The sequence below is a fragment of the Neofelis nebulosa genome, chromosome 13 (genome assembly GCF_028018385.1).
Source record: "Neofelis nebulosa isolate mNeoNeb1 chromosome 13, mNeoNeb1.pri, whole genome shotgun sequence".
Classification (NCBI taxonomy): Eukaryota; Metazoa; Chordata; class Mammalia; order Carnivora; family Felidae; genus Neofelis; species Neofelis nebulosa.
In genome coordinates, this window is record NC_080794.1 from 35,100,414 (window position 1) to 35,115,677 (window position 15,264).

The following is a 15,264-nucleotide window of genomic DNA, read 5'->3' on the forward strand; positions in this document are numbered from 1 at the left end:
TTTTATTCCCAGGGCTTGGTACATAATAGGTACTTAAGAAATGTATGTTGAATCAGTGAATGCTGCCTTGGAATTCAGAATAGGGACACCCCTTTCCCCGAATTATCCATGAACCAAAGTGTCTCTAAAAGGGGAAATGGTTTCTGGCATCTGATTTGAGTTTTGAAACATCAGTGTTAGACGAGTACTATACCTTTGGGGAGCCTGGGTGGCTCAGTCAGTTAAGAGGCTGACTCAATTTCAGCTCAGGTTATGATCTCGAGGTTGGTGGGATTGAGCCCCTCCCCTTGCCTTGGACTGGGCTTTAACAGCCAGGAGCCTGCTTGGGATTCTCTCTCTCTCCCTCTTTCTGCCCCTCCCTCTCTCTCTCTCAAAATAAATAAACTTAAAAAAAAAAAAAAAACAACCAAAGAACAGTCCTATATCTTTAGTGTGGAAGGAGAAATAACATTGGTTGAACACCTGCTGGGTGTCAGGAGCTTCAGGTACATTGTGGCTCATCAGGCCACTGTGAGCCGGTGTGGGCCCTACCCGCTTGTCATGTGGCTTCTGTGGGGAGGGTGTGGTCTGGGAGCTAAGCCACCACACGTCCTGCGAACCTGTGGAACTGATTCGGCATAGTCTGTGAAGCCTCTGAAGTTGTCGAGGTCAAAGACGGCATGGGTGCTGCGGGGTCCTGCCATCGTGGCCTGTGTGCAGTAGGGAATAAACAGCTGGAATTATTTGTTCAATGGGCATCATTAATACTGTAAATATCAGGACTAGTGAGGGCTTCCCATTGTTGGTTTCACAGGGGATCGGGAGTGGAGAGAGATCCCTATTGCTGGGGTGATCCAGAAAGGCTTCCCAGGGGAGGAGGGCTTTGAGCTGAGTTTTGGAGGATGGGTGTTAATTAGCCCCTTACACCTTTACTATTTCCAAACAACTCTTCATCTCCTTTCCATTGCTGCTGTAGGAGACAGCCCTGGGGTGCGTGTCTCGGTGGAGGCTGGGGTGGGGGGACCTTTGTCCCCTACAGGGCTTTTTCTCATACCGAATGTGACATCCTGGACCAGGTAGGAGAGCAGGGGACCCCAGGAGAGGAGACTTCGGGCCACATTCTGTCTGCTAGTGGCCGGGATTCTAGGCGGGGCTATTCTCTTGTGAGTTTTCATGGACTTCTAGAGCAGTGAAGGGATTCTAGAGCTTGTAGCCAACACCCTCCCTTTTGGAGCAGGGAAACTGAGGCCCAGAGATAGGAAGGGCTTGCCCAAAGTCACATGGGAGTCAGCGGCAGAGCTGGAATTATAGTCTCCCCTTACCCCCAGTGCTCCTTTCAGTGTGTGACGCTCTCCCCTTTTCTCCTTGTGTCTCTGGAGTCATGAGCCCTTGGCGTGGAGGCAGTTCTGAAGGCCCCGCACACACCCAGCACTGACACTTGTGTTCTGAATGCCTCCTCCGCCTTCCAACTCTAGTTCAGGGGCAGAGGGGGAGAGAACGAGCCGAGGGCCACGTATATATAAAAAGCAATTTGATTCATTTTTTTTTCTTCGATATAAAACTATACCTCACGTTAAAAATAAGAAGCATCAAACACTTAGCGTAGAGACAACGCTGAATTTGTATACGCCCAACCCAGCCAGGTGACCCTTGGGAGGCGGTAGCCTGGCTGTGGGGCCTCAATGCCCTCTGCGCTGATGCTGGGAAGCCCTTCTTCTCTTCCTTCCCCTACCACTGCCCTGCCCTGCCCTGCCCAGTCCTTTCCAGGCAGCTGCCTCCTTTACTGGAGCTTCTCCTTCCAGCAGCCTGGAGAGTCAGGGAGAAGTGAGGTCACAGGAGACCCCCGCCCACTCCCCGACCCCATCCCTGAAGTTCCTCTTGCCTTCGCTTCAGGTTCTGAAGGATGATTCCCATGCTGTCTCTGGGAAAAGCCCCAGGCCAGTGGAAGAATCGGGGATTCTCTGGGGCCTGTTGTCTGGGACAAAGCCCCTTCGTCACCTCTGTGAGCCTGTGTGTCCTTTTAAAAGGTCTGAGAGGTGGGGCGGCCTGGGCCACCTGACCCACTCCCGCCAACAGCCACAGCCCTGAGCCCAGGGTGCTGCTTGCAGAGGCCAGAGCTGGGGGGCTTCCTGTCCCCACTGCCAGGCCCACCTGTCCAGGGTGCATTCCAGGGCTCAGTGGCTTCTGTTCAGATTGGCTTCTGCTAATGAGCCTGCCTGGCTGGGGCCCACCTGGGGCTGAGATAATCACTCAGATGTCATGGGAACACAGCCCTGGAGGGATGTGGCTTCTGGCTGTCTTGGTTCTGACACAGTGAAGGCATGGGGTGGGGGGGGGGGGGGCGGGGAGAGGTCTGGAGAGGGAAAAAGGAAACCAGGGAGAGGAGTGTGTTGGGTGGAGGGGATCTGCCCTGGACTCTCCTTTTTTTGCCTTGGCTCTTTCCCCGGGTTTCAGATAACCATAAATCACTCTGATCCATAAGCCGTGGAACGTTCTGTTCTAGAATGGGATCCCCAAGGCTTCTTCTTTGGGTTTCGGGGCATCCGAAGCAAGGTCATTTCTCAGATTCATCCCTCGGACAGGTGCATTGGGCCGGTGGTCCCTGCCCTCGTGGAGGGTCCAGTAGTGGGAACCCCCAATGGACCTTTCCTGACTTCCCAGGAGGACCTGATTGCTGTGCCTGTTGTCTCAGAACATCGTTATTGGTTATCTGTTTTGCCACTCCCCACATGTCTGCCCCCCAACTTTTCCTAAGGAGAGGCCCAGCTGAGTCGGCTCTTACCCACAGTGCTCAGTACATGTGGGGGTTCTTAACTAGAAATTCCACTCTCAGCCATGGCTGCCTCTAGTAGCTGGGGCTGCCAGACCTCCCAGCTTAGCTCCCTCGTAGCCTGGAACGTTCTGTGTCCATGGAGGGGTCTTCTAAATCAAGCCTCTACCTGACTGCTGGGGATGGGAGGGGGCACAAAACAGACTGATGTGCCCACCTTGCTTCCCAGAGGTTTGTTTTCTGTGTTTTCCACCCCTAGACCTAACTGGCGGGCCCTCCAGCCTTCTGGAGGCCTTTCCCCATTTCTGCCTGGAGGAGGATGGAGAGCACTGTTTATAGAGAAGTCATAATAAAGAAGACACAAAGAAGGAATACACCATGCCCATGGACCAGAAGCCCTGACAGAGTAAAGATGTTAGTCCTCCCCAAAGAGATCTATGGAGTCAATGTGGTCCAGTCAAACCTCAGCAGGGTTTTTTTTTTTTTTTTCATGGAATTTGACAAAGTGATTCTCAAATGTGTATGGAAGAATTGATGTCCAAAGATATCTGGCCACTTGGGAAGAAGACATAAATGAGGCAATTGGCCTACCAGATGCCCAGATGTGTTACCAATCGGGAGTCGCTGGGACGGGGAGGTTTGTTTGGGGATAGCCAGGTTGACCGATGGACCGGATAAGGAGACAGAAACAGACCTAAGCATATGTGGAACCTTAATGTATGACAACAGGGTCGTGCCAAATCAGCGGGGACAGGAGAACTGGATAAGAAGTGGTGCTTATTACATTACAAGCAAAAGCGGGCTGTGTCAGAGAATGTCATGGACCAAGGATTGCAATTAACCAGGTTCTCTGCACTTGATGTCTAGTTTTTTTGTTTTAAAGAAGTCCTGTCCAGGGTCAAGGCAGAGCTGTCAGCAAAGTCCGGTGATGAAGACCAGAGACTGGATCCTTCACCGGCAGGAGGGGACAGCCACTGCTGCTTCCCCAAGGGCTGGCTTTGGTTTGGTTTCCCCAAGCATGGGCTGACTGTGGGTAGGGCTGGGGCCAGGGCGGGACACCGGGTCAAGCACCCAAGGGCGGGGAATACTGCTCAGTGGTCCTGGGGTGGGGCTGCCAGTCTTCCTGAGGAGACAGAATGGGCCCTATGTCAGCTTGGGTTGGGGACGCTGCCAGGACCTTCTGGATCCTGCTTGTCCTGCTTTCCTTAGGGGCAGGAGGAGTGGGCCAGCACGAGCTGAGCTCTCTTGGGGCAACTGGGCAAAGAGACGGTTTTCTGCTGAGTGAGGTCAGTGAATATTAACTGAACCTTCTCTAGCTAGTGGCTGGATGGTTAGGGCACATGGTTTTTAAATAAGGCTGGCCTCTGTGACTTCAGAAAGGACCCCTGTGGGGGAGTGGTGAGGGGCACACTCTAGGGCTGTGCTGTCCAATATGGTGGCCACGAGCTTCACGTGGTCAAATTCAAATTAAGCCCAACGAAATAAAATGAAAAATTTGTTCCTTAGGCACACGAGTCACACTTCGAGAGCGTGACAAGTGGCTACGATCTTGGACAGTAGCATCATCCTAGAACGCAGCGCTGTCCCGCTATGGGCGCCGGTGTATTTTGCAAGGACATCTCAGACCAGCCTTCTTGACCTGGTATAGCGCATGCAGGCTGCTGGTAAGCGTAACCGCTCTGTAAGCGGCAGCGGGCTTCACTATTTTACCGGTGGAAAATGAGGCTTAAAGAGGAGACATGACGTGGCCAGGAGCACTGAGCTGGTAACGGAGGCCCAGAACGCCAGCTCCCACCTCTTGTCTCCCCTCTGCCGCTCCTTCCGGCACCCCCGTCTGTCTGTACGGGAGAGAAGCTGGTACGAAGCCTGTGGAGGAGGGGGCTGTCTGGCCAGGGCCAGGCAGGATTGGCCCGGGGCAGAAGGGCTGGTACATGCGAGGTTCAGGGTTGCTTGGCCGGATGCAGGGGCCCTGCTCACCCCATCTTATCTAAAATCTCTCTTGGGCCTTGGGGTTTAGCTACCCTTCACATCCTTTCAAAGCTGGAAACGCAGAAAAGTGCTTTGTTTGGGCCCAACAGAGAACTCTGGAGCCTTGAGTGCCTCATGAAACAGTTCCAGAATGGAGCCGTTCTTGGGACCTTCCAGGAAACACTCACTGACTCCTCCAGGAAGTCCATCCTGATTTCCTGACATTCTGTTTCTCCCCATTACTTTCTATGGAATTCCCAGAGCCCCCTGTGCCTCTCCATGGTAAGAATCGCAGCTTGCTTCCCATGGACCAGGGAGGGAATCGTCAACTTTTTTTGTGCCAGAAACATTTCAGCTAGAGGTTAACAAAAGTAAAGGTATGACCTTTTCTCCAACCCCAGTTCAAAGACCCGCTGAATTCCATCCAGTGGACTGTAGAGGTCAATTCCCACCTCTCTGACCCCTATCTGACCACTATCTGGTCTTGTGACCCCTGTGACCTCAGGATCTGGGACATACTAGGTGCCTGGTATGTGCCTTTGGGGGTGAAACGGGTCTGTAAGTGCAGACATGCGTCAGCTGGGAGTGAGCTGGCAGACTGGTGACCAGATGCTTCCTGAAGGAGGAGACGCCGGGGCTGGAATGTCACAGGGCCTCCTGCTTCCCGGCAGCTGTGTGAAGCTGGGTTTCTCCCTGCCGAGAAGGAAACTGGTTCCAAGCTGCAGGGCTCAGCGGGAACCTTCAGGCCCAGTTGATGCTGGACCACGGGGCTCCTGCACAGCCTGTTGATGATGCCACAGGGCTTGCAAAGCCTGGGCCTTTGGGCCTGGCCTGTGGCTGCCAGCAGCATCCCGCAACCCCCCCCCCCCCCCCGCTTTGGGCCCCACATGGGCATGGCCATGTGGTCACCCCCCACCCCCCCCACCCCCCCAGCTGTCTGTAGCTGAAGATGTCCTGCATGACAGATGGGCCATTTGCTTCTGGCTGGAGCTGGAATGGTCCCCCAGCAGCCTTGGGGGAAAGGCTATAATTAGCAGAGAGGACTGGATGGGATCGCATGCTCACAATGACAGTTAGTTTTATACTCAAATGCAAACATAAACCGATGTCATTGGATATGTAAATATAACTGGAAATCTTAAAGTTCCTGGAAAGGGGGTATGGCTGCCTCTCCCCAGGCCCACTGACCCTTGATCACTTGAATGAGGAAACCAGAGCGTCCTGTGCTGAGTTGGGAGCCGCCTCAGGAGTTGTCTGCCAGGCCGCTAGGGGGGCTGGGGTGGCAGAAGTGGGTGGGCCAGGAGAAGTATGCGTGTGACGACTCAGTGCACAGTGCTCGTGGAGCCAGGAGGCTTGGGTTAAGTTTGCCACAGCAGTTTTTCCTAGGGCTTTGGTGGTCTGGAAATGTTGTAAGGCTGACCGGCAGGGAAAATGCGATGCTTTGCAACAGGAGGGAGCTCAGACCAAAGGAAGTTTTGTTTCCTGCCGGCAAGGCTGTTCTGGAGTGGGTCCCGGGGCTCTAGGGAGCTTGTAAAAATAGAAGAAGCCACTGACTGCCTTTATGGAGAGGGCTGGGGTCAGTTCTGCTCTGCTGTTTTGGAGATGGTTTCCAAAGCAGGCTACCTTAACCCAGAAGCATAGCCTTAGGCAGGAATGAGGGACAGCCCAGATGTCAGGGCCTGGGTCCCCCCAGCCCAGAAGAGCCTGTTTTCCTTTAAAACAGGAAACAGTGACATGTCTGGGTGGCTCAGTTGGTTAGGTGTCCGACACTTGGTTTCGGTTCCGGAAACGATCTGGCGGTTCATGAGTTCAAGCCCTGCATCGGGCTCTGAGCAGAGCCTGCTTGGGATTCTCTCTCTCTCTGTCTCTCTCCCTCCCCTGCTCGTGTGCTCTCTCCCTCTCTCTCAAAATAAATAAATAAACTTAAAAAAATCTTTAAAACAGGAAACACAAAATTCGTAGAAGTATATGGAAGCAATTCTGAAAATACTTAGATGTTATCTTGCTGGGTCAGCCACAGTAGAAGAATTTCACTTTTCATCAAGACAGAGGATAAAACCCCACCTCTGAAGCCCTCAAGTACACTGTGTCCTTGCGTATTTAATTCACTCCCTGCCTGGGCTGTGAAGACTTCCCTCCTGTGCAGTCTTCTTTAAGCACGATCTTCAGCTTTGGGGTGGAGGGATCTCCGGGCTCTGGGTCTGATTCAGGGTTAGGGTTCAGTGGGCGATTCCTTAGCAGTCCAGTAATTCAGAAGGGGGAGACTGGGTTTTTTAAAGTGATTGTTCTTGTTCCCAGAGGACCCACAGGGCTCAGGACGGCCTTGAACAATCATTTTACCTTGTTCTGGCTTTTGGAGCGTGAACTGACCAGACAATCTTGCTCTGTTAAAGGTAGATTTTATTTCCTATAGAAGTTTTTCTGTGTGTGTGTGTGTGTGTGTGTGCGCGTGTGTATGTGTGTGTGTTCTGCCTTATAAATGTAAACATTTACCCAAGTGGGTACTTTCTTTTTTTTTTTTTTTCCAACGTTTTTTATTTATTTTTGGGACAGAGAGAGACAGAGCATGAATGGGGGAGGGTCAGAGAGAGGGAGACACAGAATCGGAAACAGGCTCCAGGCTCCGAGCCATCAGCCCAGAGCCCGACACGGGGCTCGAACTCACGGACCGCGAGATCGTGACCTGGCTGAAGTCGGACGCTTAACCGACGGCGCCACCCAGGCGCCCCCCAAGTGGGTACTTTCGATGACATCGTTTCACTCATGGTTTTCCTGATATGGTCAACTTGTTAATAAGTAACTCCTGGCTGAGCCTGTCAGCTGGGTTAGCACCTCCTGCGCTGGAAAGTTCTTCCTTTCAGGCTGGGGGGAGTGGGTCTCAGTAATCCTGGATTATCTTTTCAAATACAGTGGACCCCCAGGGGGAGATGGCTTCCTGGCAATCCTCCGTGATGGGGGGGGGGGTTCTAAATAAGCTTGGTCTGTTTGACTTTTGACATCCTCAACTACTTGTCAAAAGTTAGGGGAAAACAGGCACCTCCCTTTACCCAGGATGCAGTCTTAGTGCTCTTTAGAAGGAAGTCACGGAGATCTATTTTGAAGGCACATTGAGCCAATTTTTTTTTTTTTTTAATTTTTTTTTTTTCAACGTTTTTTATTTATTTTTGGGACAGAGAGAGACAGAGCATGAACGGGGGAGGGGCAGAGAGAGAGAGGGAGACACAGAATCGGAAACAGGCTCCAGGCTCCGAGCCGTCAGCCCAGAGCCCGACGCGGGGCTCGAACTCACGGACCGCGAGATCGTGACCTGGCTGAAGTCGGACGCTTAACCGACGGCGCCACCCAGGCGCCCCAACATTGAGCCAATTTAAGAGCAGTGAGTAACTGGAGGGGCAGCCTCCTCAGGGTTCTGGATGTGACTCTAGGGTAGCTATGTTCGTGGCCTATCTCGCCAACACCCCGTCTGGATTATCCCTCACTTCCTTTTCGGGGACCTTAGCTGGCTGCACCTCAGCTCTGGTTACTCTCTCACACCACCTTCTCCTTGGAGGGGAAGTGCAGCATAACTAATGATGTGTCCTTGCCCCCAGCAGTGTGTAGCATGGAATGTCAGGGTCCTTGGACACACAGGAGATTGGGTAGACAGCGTTGGCCTCAAACCCAAGGGGGTTGGTTGGAAAGTCTGGTTCCCATCCATTCAATGCACATGGATTGTAAACACTGGTGGTACCTAAATGTCAGGACTGTTCTGGTTGCTGGGGATGCCCAAAAGAGTTGGAAAATCCCTCCTGACCTGGAGCTTATAGTCTTACGGGGGAAGACAAGCAATTCAAAAGTAACAGAAAAAAGTTGCCTGTTACATACTGGTAAGTGCAAAGGAGGAAAATAAAAGGGAGAATGGTGTCAGGACTTTCAGGGGGAGGGATTTTCTCCTTCTAGATCAGATGGCCCGGAAAGGCCTCACAAAGCAGCTGACAATTGAGCAAAGACAAGTAGGAGGTGAGGGAGTGAGCCATGTGGATGTCAGGAGGCAGAGCATTCTAGGGAGGGGGAACAGCCTGAGCAAAGGCCCTGGGATTATACACTAGCGTGTTTTACCCAGTGCTGCTAAAGCAGAGAGAAGAAGGAGGAGAGGGAGTGGTGAGCTCAGACAGGTCATGTGGGCCTATCGTCTGTGATCGAGGTTGATGTTATTATTCTTACAGAGAACCAGCCTGCTCTGATGAGGGTTTGCCTGGTCACTCTGGTGTGGAGAATGGGCTGGAGGGGGTCAGTCAGGACACTGCTACGGGATCCCGGGCGAGGGAGCCCATGGTTAGCAACAGCGGAGCTGGGACTCAAACCCAGGCCCTCTGACCCTCCAACCAGTGGCCCTTCTCCCGACTCACCAGTATTTGCCTCTAACGCGGCATTTCCAAACAGAGCCCGTATCAGCGTGCTACGGCCGCTGTAACAAAACGCCACAGACCGTGTGGCTTCAACCACAGGAGTCTATTTCCTCACATCTCTGGAGGCTAGAAGTCCAAGGTGAAGGTTTCACAGGGTTGGTTTCCTCTGAGGCCTGTCTCCCTGGTTTGTACGTGGCTGCCTTCTCCCTGTGGCCTCACGTGGTCTTCCCTCTGTGTGTGTCTGTCCCTCATCTCTTCTTTTTACAAGGACAACAGTCATACTGGGTTAAGACCCACCCGTATAACCCCATTTTAACTTAATTACCTCTTTCAAGGCTCTGTCTCCAAATATAGTCACATTCTGAGGCCCTGAGGGTTAGCAGTGCCCCGTATGAACTTTGGGGGAATACGGTCCAGCCCATAGCGCATTCCCTCATCTGTGGTCATCCGGGGTGAGCCCCCCAGTGACGGGCACCATAACCCCCAGACGAACTCTTTGTAGGAAAATCAAGTGACTGCCAGTCCTTCGCTCTCACTCCTTGCTTTCTTGCTGCAGCTGATCGGGGGCCTGATCCTGTCGGTGGGGATCTACGCAGAAGTTGAGCGGCAGAAATATAAAACCCTCGAAAGTGCCTTTCTGGCCCCAGCCATTATCCTCATCCTCCTGGGGGTCATCATGTTCATCGTGTCCTTCATCGGAGTGTTGGCTTCCCTCCGCGACAACCTGTGCCTTCTCCAAGCGGTGAGTTGGCCCCACGCACCCCTCAGCCAGTGGGTGGGGGTTGGTCCTTGGAGTCCCTAGAGAACTGGGGAGACTGCCCTTGGGCCTTTGGGCAGCCCAGTTTTTTTTTTTTCAGTCCTTGCCTCAAACCACACTTTCTAGAGGGTTTCTTGGATCAACCTCTCTGTTACGTTGGCCCAAGAGAGACCAGGCCACCTCCACTTTTGTATATAAAGGCTGACTTGAATATTCTTCTTACTTAAACCCTGTGTTGGTCTAGACTCTCTGCTGCGAGTGGGAGAAACCACACTCAAACGAGAGCAAGCAAACCCCAAAGACGTTGGTGGTGAGTCCTTGGCTCACGTAATCAGCAAGCCCACACTGAGACCAGGGCTTTAGATGGTACCACTGGGCTCCTGCTCTTTCGCCACCTCCCAGCTGGATGCCAGGCTGGGTCCTCAGGCTCTCTTTGCAATTGTCACTAGGCACCTCAGGCCAATAGAGGGTTTATGGCCCTTGATCCCAGAGAGCGTTTCCTGGTAACCTATGGCCGAAGTCCCAGGTCTCTGATGGGCCTGCCCGGGCCAAGTAAGTGCCTGCCATGGCACCAGCCTTACCTGCCCCCCTTTCTGCGCAGTGAGGGATGGCTCCCCAAAGCTGGGGGTACTGGGTAGGCAGATCCATTCACTCTGTACCCACGTGTGTGTTTGACCTCACTGTCACCTCTCACGTGGGAAGGTCCGAAAAGCCCTGATAAGCAGTGTGTTGGTGCTGCCTGAGGCTGGAAGTTGCTGGCATCAGTTTGGACAATACCTGCTTTGTGATGGGGCAGGGGTGGGGGGATATATCCTTCAAGCCTCAGACATTCTCTCACCCACTCTGCCAGGGGGCTGGGAAGCCACTTCTGAGGGGCTCTGCGGGCAGAGCTGGAAATGCTGTGGCGGCTGCCCATCTAGCCAGGCCTGCCCACTCTGGGTCAGCTCTCCTGGGGGCAGTGGTGGTAGGAGGGGTGTTTTTCTGCCTGGACTCCGCTGAGGACCGTGGGATAAACCTCAATAACAATCTGGCCTGGACAGCTGAGTCACAGTTCCTGACCATGACTGGCCCCAGAGATGGGTTTTCCCGGGGAATATCTGTCCACATCCCGTGCCCTCACAGGAGGAAGGAGGAAAAGGCCCGGGAGCCAGTAAGAGCTCCAACAGAGAGGATTCTCCTTATCGCACTTGACCTTGGGGCAAAGGACGCTTCTCTTGTCCCTCTAAGTGAATCTCTGAATTTTGTTTTTCAGTTTATGTATATCCTTGGGATTTGCCTCATAATTGAGCTCATTGGTGGTGTGGTGGCCTTGATCTTCCGGAACCAGGTGGGCCTCTGGTGCATGTATCAGCCACGTGTATGCTGAGCTCCCATCGTGCGTGCCCTGGGCTGTAAACTAGGGGTGTGCAGAGAGTAGGGTAGATAATTCCTTGTGGAGCGTCCATTCTGCTGGGGAGACGGGCACTGAACAAGTAAACCAGAGAACAAGAAAACAGAACAGGTGACAGGTGAGTGCCTGGGGTAGGCAAGGCGCAGGGGGAACAGAAGTCCAGACAGAGGGAACCACTGAAGCAGAAAGGAGCTTGGCATGTTTGTGGACCAGTGTGCGGGCCACTGGGCTGAAGCGGGTAACTGATGGGGAGGCATGGAAGGAAAAGTCGCAAGGGCCACCAAGACAGACCCCCTAGGTCCTCGTAGGCCATGGTTTAGGGGCCACTTTACACAGGCTGTGTGACCTTGGGCAAGTCACTTAGCCTCTCAGATCCTAAGGATCTCAAAGTGTTATCATTCCTAGCTCTTGGGATTTGGGGTGAGGAGTTGATAAGAAAATGCATGTGAGAACCTGGCATGGCAATGACCCCCCCGGTTGGACTCTTGCTACACATTAGCTCCTCTGTCCTGAAGCCTGGAGAAGAGAAGGGACTGGCCCACGGTCCCGCAAGAAGCTGGTGGCTGTGCAGGGCTGATTTCCAGCTCAAGGCTCTGTCATTTCTCCCATAGCCCATTCCTTTGTCTTCATCCTGGCCTTGGTGTCAGAAGTGGGACTTGAGGAGCAGGGCAAGTTTGCACAACCTCTGCCCTGTCTGTCCACCCCCTGCCTCCACCCTCCCCACCCAGACAGCTTGGGCCCTGGTGCTCCTGGGCGTTGCTGCGGGGCAGTTGCATCAGGACTGCGGCCAGGTTGTCGCTCTTATCAGAAGTTGAGCCCAAGGCAGCATCACTATCCTAGAGCCCTCAAATGACCCGGTGTTTGACTCCTACCAAGCTCCTCATGCGCGCAGTTGGATCCTGGCCCAGGTGGGAGCAGGGATGGGCCTTAAACACAGGCTTGTCTCCACCCCCGGAATCCAGGGTCCTTCTTTCCAGGGTCCTTCTCCTCCACCCCCGGAATCCTGGGTCCTTCTCCCAGGAGAGGGGAGGGGAGATTCCCATCTCAGTGGAATCAGTGAGGCACAGAGAGGTTGGGAAAACTGAGAGCACACAGCAAGATCGAGTCGGCTCAGTCTTCTTTTTCAGTTCTCTGTTCCTCCCCAACCCCAGCTTCACTGAGGTATAGGAGACAAGTAAAATTGTAATATATTCAAACTGTGCAATGTGAAGTGATTACCACAATCCAGTTAAATAACACATCCATCACCTCAGACAGTAATTTTTTTTTTCTTTAGTGAGAATACTCAAGACCTATTCTCAGCAGATCTCACATATAGAATATGCTGTTGTTAACTGTAGTCGCCACGACATGCATTAGACCCCAAGAACTTATTCGTCATATAACTCAGAGTTCGTACCCCTGACCAACGTCTCCCTCTTTCACCACTCCTACCTAGGCCTTGGTAACTCCTTTTCTACTCCCTGGTTCTATGGGATTCCCTTTCTTAAAAAGATTATTTATTTGTTTGTTTGTTTATTTGCTTATTTTGAGAGAGAGAGAGAGAGAGCATGAGCAGGGAAGGGGAAGAGAGAGAGGAGACAGCAAGAATCCTAAGCAGGCTTTGCACTGCCAGCACGGAGCCCAACATGGAGCTCAAACTCACGAGCCATAAGATCATGACCTGAGCTGAAGTCAGACTCTTGACCGACTGAGCCACCCAGGCTCCACTACCCGCCCCCCCGCCCAACTTTTTTGTAGATTCCACGTATAAGTGATACCAATACAGTATTTGTCTTTCTCTGTCTGGCTTATTTCACTCAGCATAATGCTCTCTAGGTCCATCCGTGTTGTTACAAATGGAAGATTTCCTTCTTTTTTTTTATGGCTAAAGAATATTTCATTGTGTGTATATGCAATGGATGAATATATGTACGATACAATATAAAAATAAAAATATATAGGGGCTCTTGGGTGGCTCAGTTGGTTAAGCATCTGACTCTTGATTTCAGCTCAGGTCATGATCTCACAGTTTGTGAGATCAAGCCCCGTGTCAGGCTCTGCACTGACAGCTGGGAGCTTGCTTGGGATTCTCTGTCTCCTTCTCTCTCTGCCCTCCCCCGACTCATGCTTGTTCACTGTCTCTCTCTCAAAAATCAATAAATAAACTGTAAAAAAATAAAATAAAAATATATGAATTAAAAAATGTATACATATATATCTCTATCATCCGTCAATGGGTACTTAGGTTGTTTCCATAGTTTGGCTATTGTGAACAATGCTGTACTATATATAGCCAAAGGATATATTGCACCATTATTTTTAATTTTTGGAAGAACTTTCATACTGTTTTCCATAATGGTTGTGCCAATTTACATCCCCACCTACAGCGTACAAAGGTTTCCTTTTCTCCCCTCCAATATTTGTTACCTCCTGTCTTTTTGATAATAGCCATTCAAATAGGCATGAGGTGGTATCTCATTGAGGTTTCAGTTCGCATTTCCCTGATGATGAGTGATGTTGAGCGTCTCTTCATATACCCGTTGGCCATCTGGATGTCTTCTTTAGGAAAACATCTATTTAGTTCCTCTGCCCATTTTTAATCAGATCATAATTGTTGTTGTCATAGTTGTTTGCTATTTAGTTGTAAGGTTTCCTTATACATTTTGGATATTAACTTCTTATCAGATATATGGTTTACAAATATTTTCTCCCATTCTGTTGGTTGTCTTTGCATTTTTTTTGATTATTTCTTTTGTTGAAACTTAAAAAAAAAAGGTTATTGATTTTGAAAGAGAGAGAGTGTGAGCAGGGGAGGGACAGAGAGAGAGGGGGGGAGACAGAGAGAATCCCAAGCAGGCTCCATGCTGTCAGCGCAGAGCCTGATGTGGAGCTTGAACCCACAAGCCATGAGATCATGACCTGAGCTGAAATCAAGAGTCAGATTTTAACCAATGGAACCACTCAGGTGCCCTGAAACCTTTTAGTGTAATGTAGTCCCGCTTCTTTATTTTTGCCTTTGTTGCTTGTGCATTTGATGTCGGATCCAAAAAATCACTGTCATGACCGACGTGCAGGACTTTTTCCCCTATGTTTTCTTTTAAGAGTTTTGTAATTTTGGGTCTTATGTTTAGGTCTTTTATCCATTTTGAATTGACTTTTGTGTATGATGTAAGCTGATGGTCAAATTCATTCTTTTGCATGTGGATATCTAGTTTTCTCAGCACCATTTAAGAGACTATCTTTTTGCCGTTGTGTATTCTTGGTGCTTTTATCAAAAGTTAGTGGGTATGACTGGGTTTATTTCTAGGCTCTCTATCCTGTTTTGTCGATCTGTATGTCTTGTCTTTTTTTTTTTTTTTGCCAATACCATACTATTTTGATACCTATAGCTTTGTAATATAGTTTGAAATCAGAAAGTGTGATGCCTCCAGCTTACTTTTTGTGCTCAAGGTTGCTTTAGCTGTTTGAGGTCTGTTATGGTTCCATACAAATTTTAAGATTATTTTTTCTATTTCTGTGAAAAAAAGGCCTTTGGAATTTTGATAGGTATTGCATTAAATCTGTAGATCACCTTGGGTAGTGTGAATAGTTTAGAATATTAATTCTCCCAATCCAAGAACAAGGGATAACTTTCCATTTATTTGTGTTGTCTTCAATTTCTTTCATCAGTGTTTTATGATTTTCAGTATACAGATCTTCCACTTCATTGGTTAAATTTCTCCCTAAATAGTTTATTCAACTTGATGCTATTGTAAATGGGTTTGTTAATTTCTTTTTTTTTTTTTGGATAGTTCATTGTTAGTGTATAGAAATGCAAATGATTTTTGTATGTTGATTTTTGTATCTTGCAACTTTACTGGATTCATTTATTAATTTTGACAGATCTTTGCTGGAGTCTTGAAGATTTGTATATGTAAGATCATGTCGTGTGCAAACAGAAAATTTTACTTCTTCGTTTCTGATTTAGATGACTTTTATTTCTTTTTCTTGCCTAATTTCTTTGCTCTGGCTTAGGACTTCCAGGACTATG

At 50.3% G+C, this 15,264-nt stretch overlaps 1 protein-coding gene and 1 long non-coding RNA gene across 2 annotated transcripts in view; one reads left to right on the forward strand and one right to left on the reverse strand.

Annotated features, from left to right (window-relative positions):
- The window catches only part of TSPAN15 (tetraspanin 15), a 49,601-nt gene that overhangs the window by 17,514 nt on the left and 16,823 nt on the right, over positions 1–15,264 (forward strand). The window contains exons 2-3 of the mRNA XM_058696553.1: positions 9,662–9,847; positions 11,115–11,189. Coding sequence (XP_058552536.1) covers positions 9,662–9,847; positions 11,115–11,189 — 261 coding nt within the window. The remainder of the gene's footprint in view (positions 1–9,661; positions 9,848–11,114; positions 11,190–15,264) is intronic.
- Positions 413–1,092, reverse strand: LOC131492775 (uncharacterized). Its single transcript, XR_009252280.1, has 2 exons — positions 907–1,092; positions 413–689 (listed from the first exon to the last, which is right to left on the reverse strand). It is a non-coding gene; the product is annotated as an uncharacterized LOC131492775 (long non-coding RNA).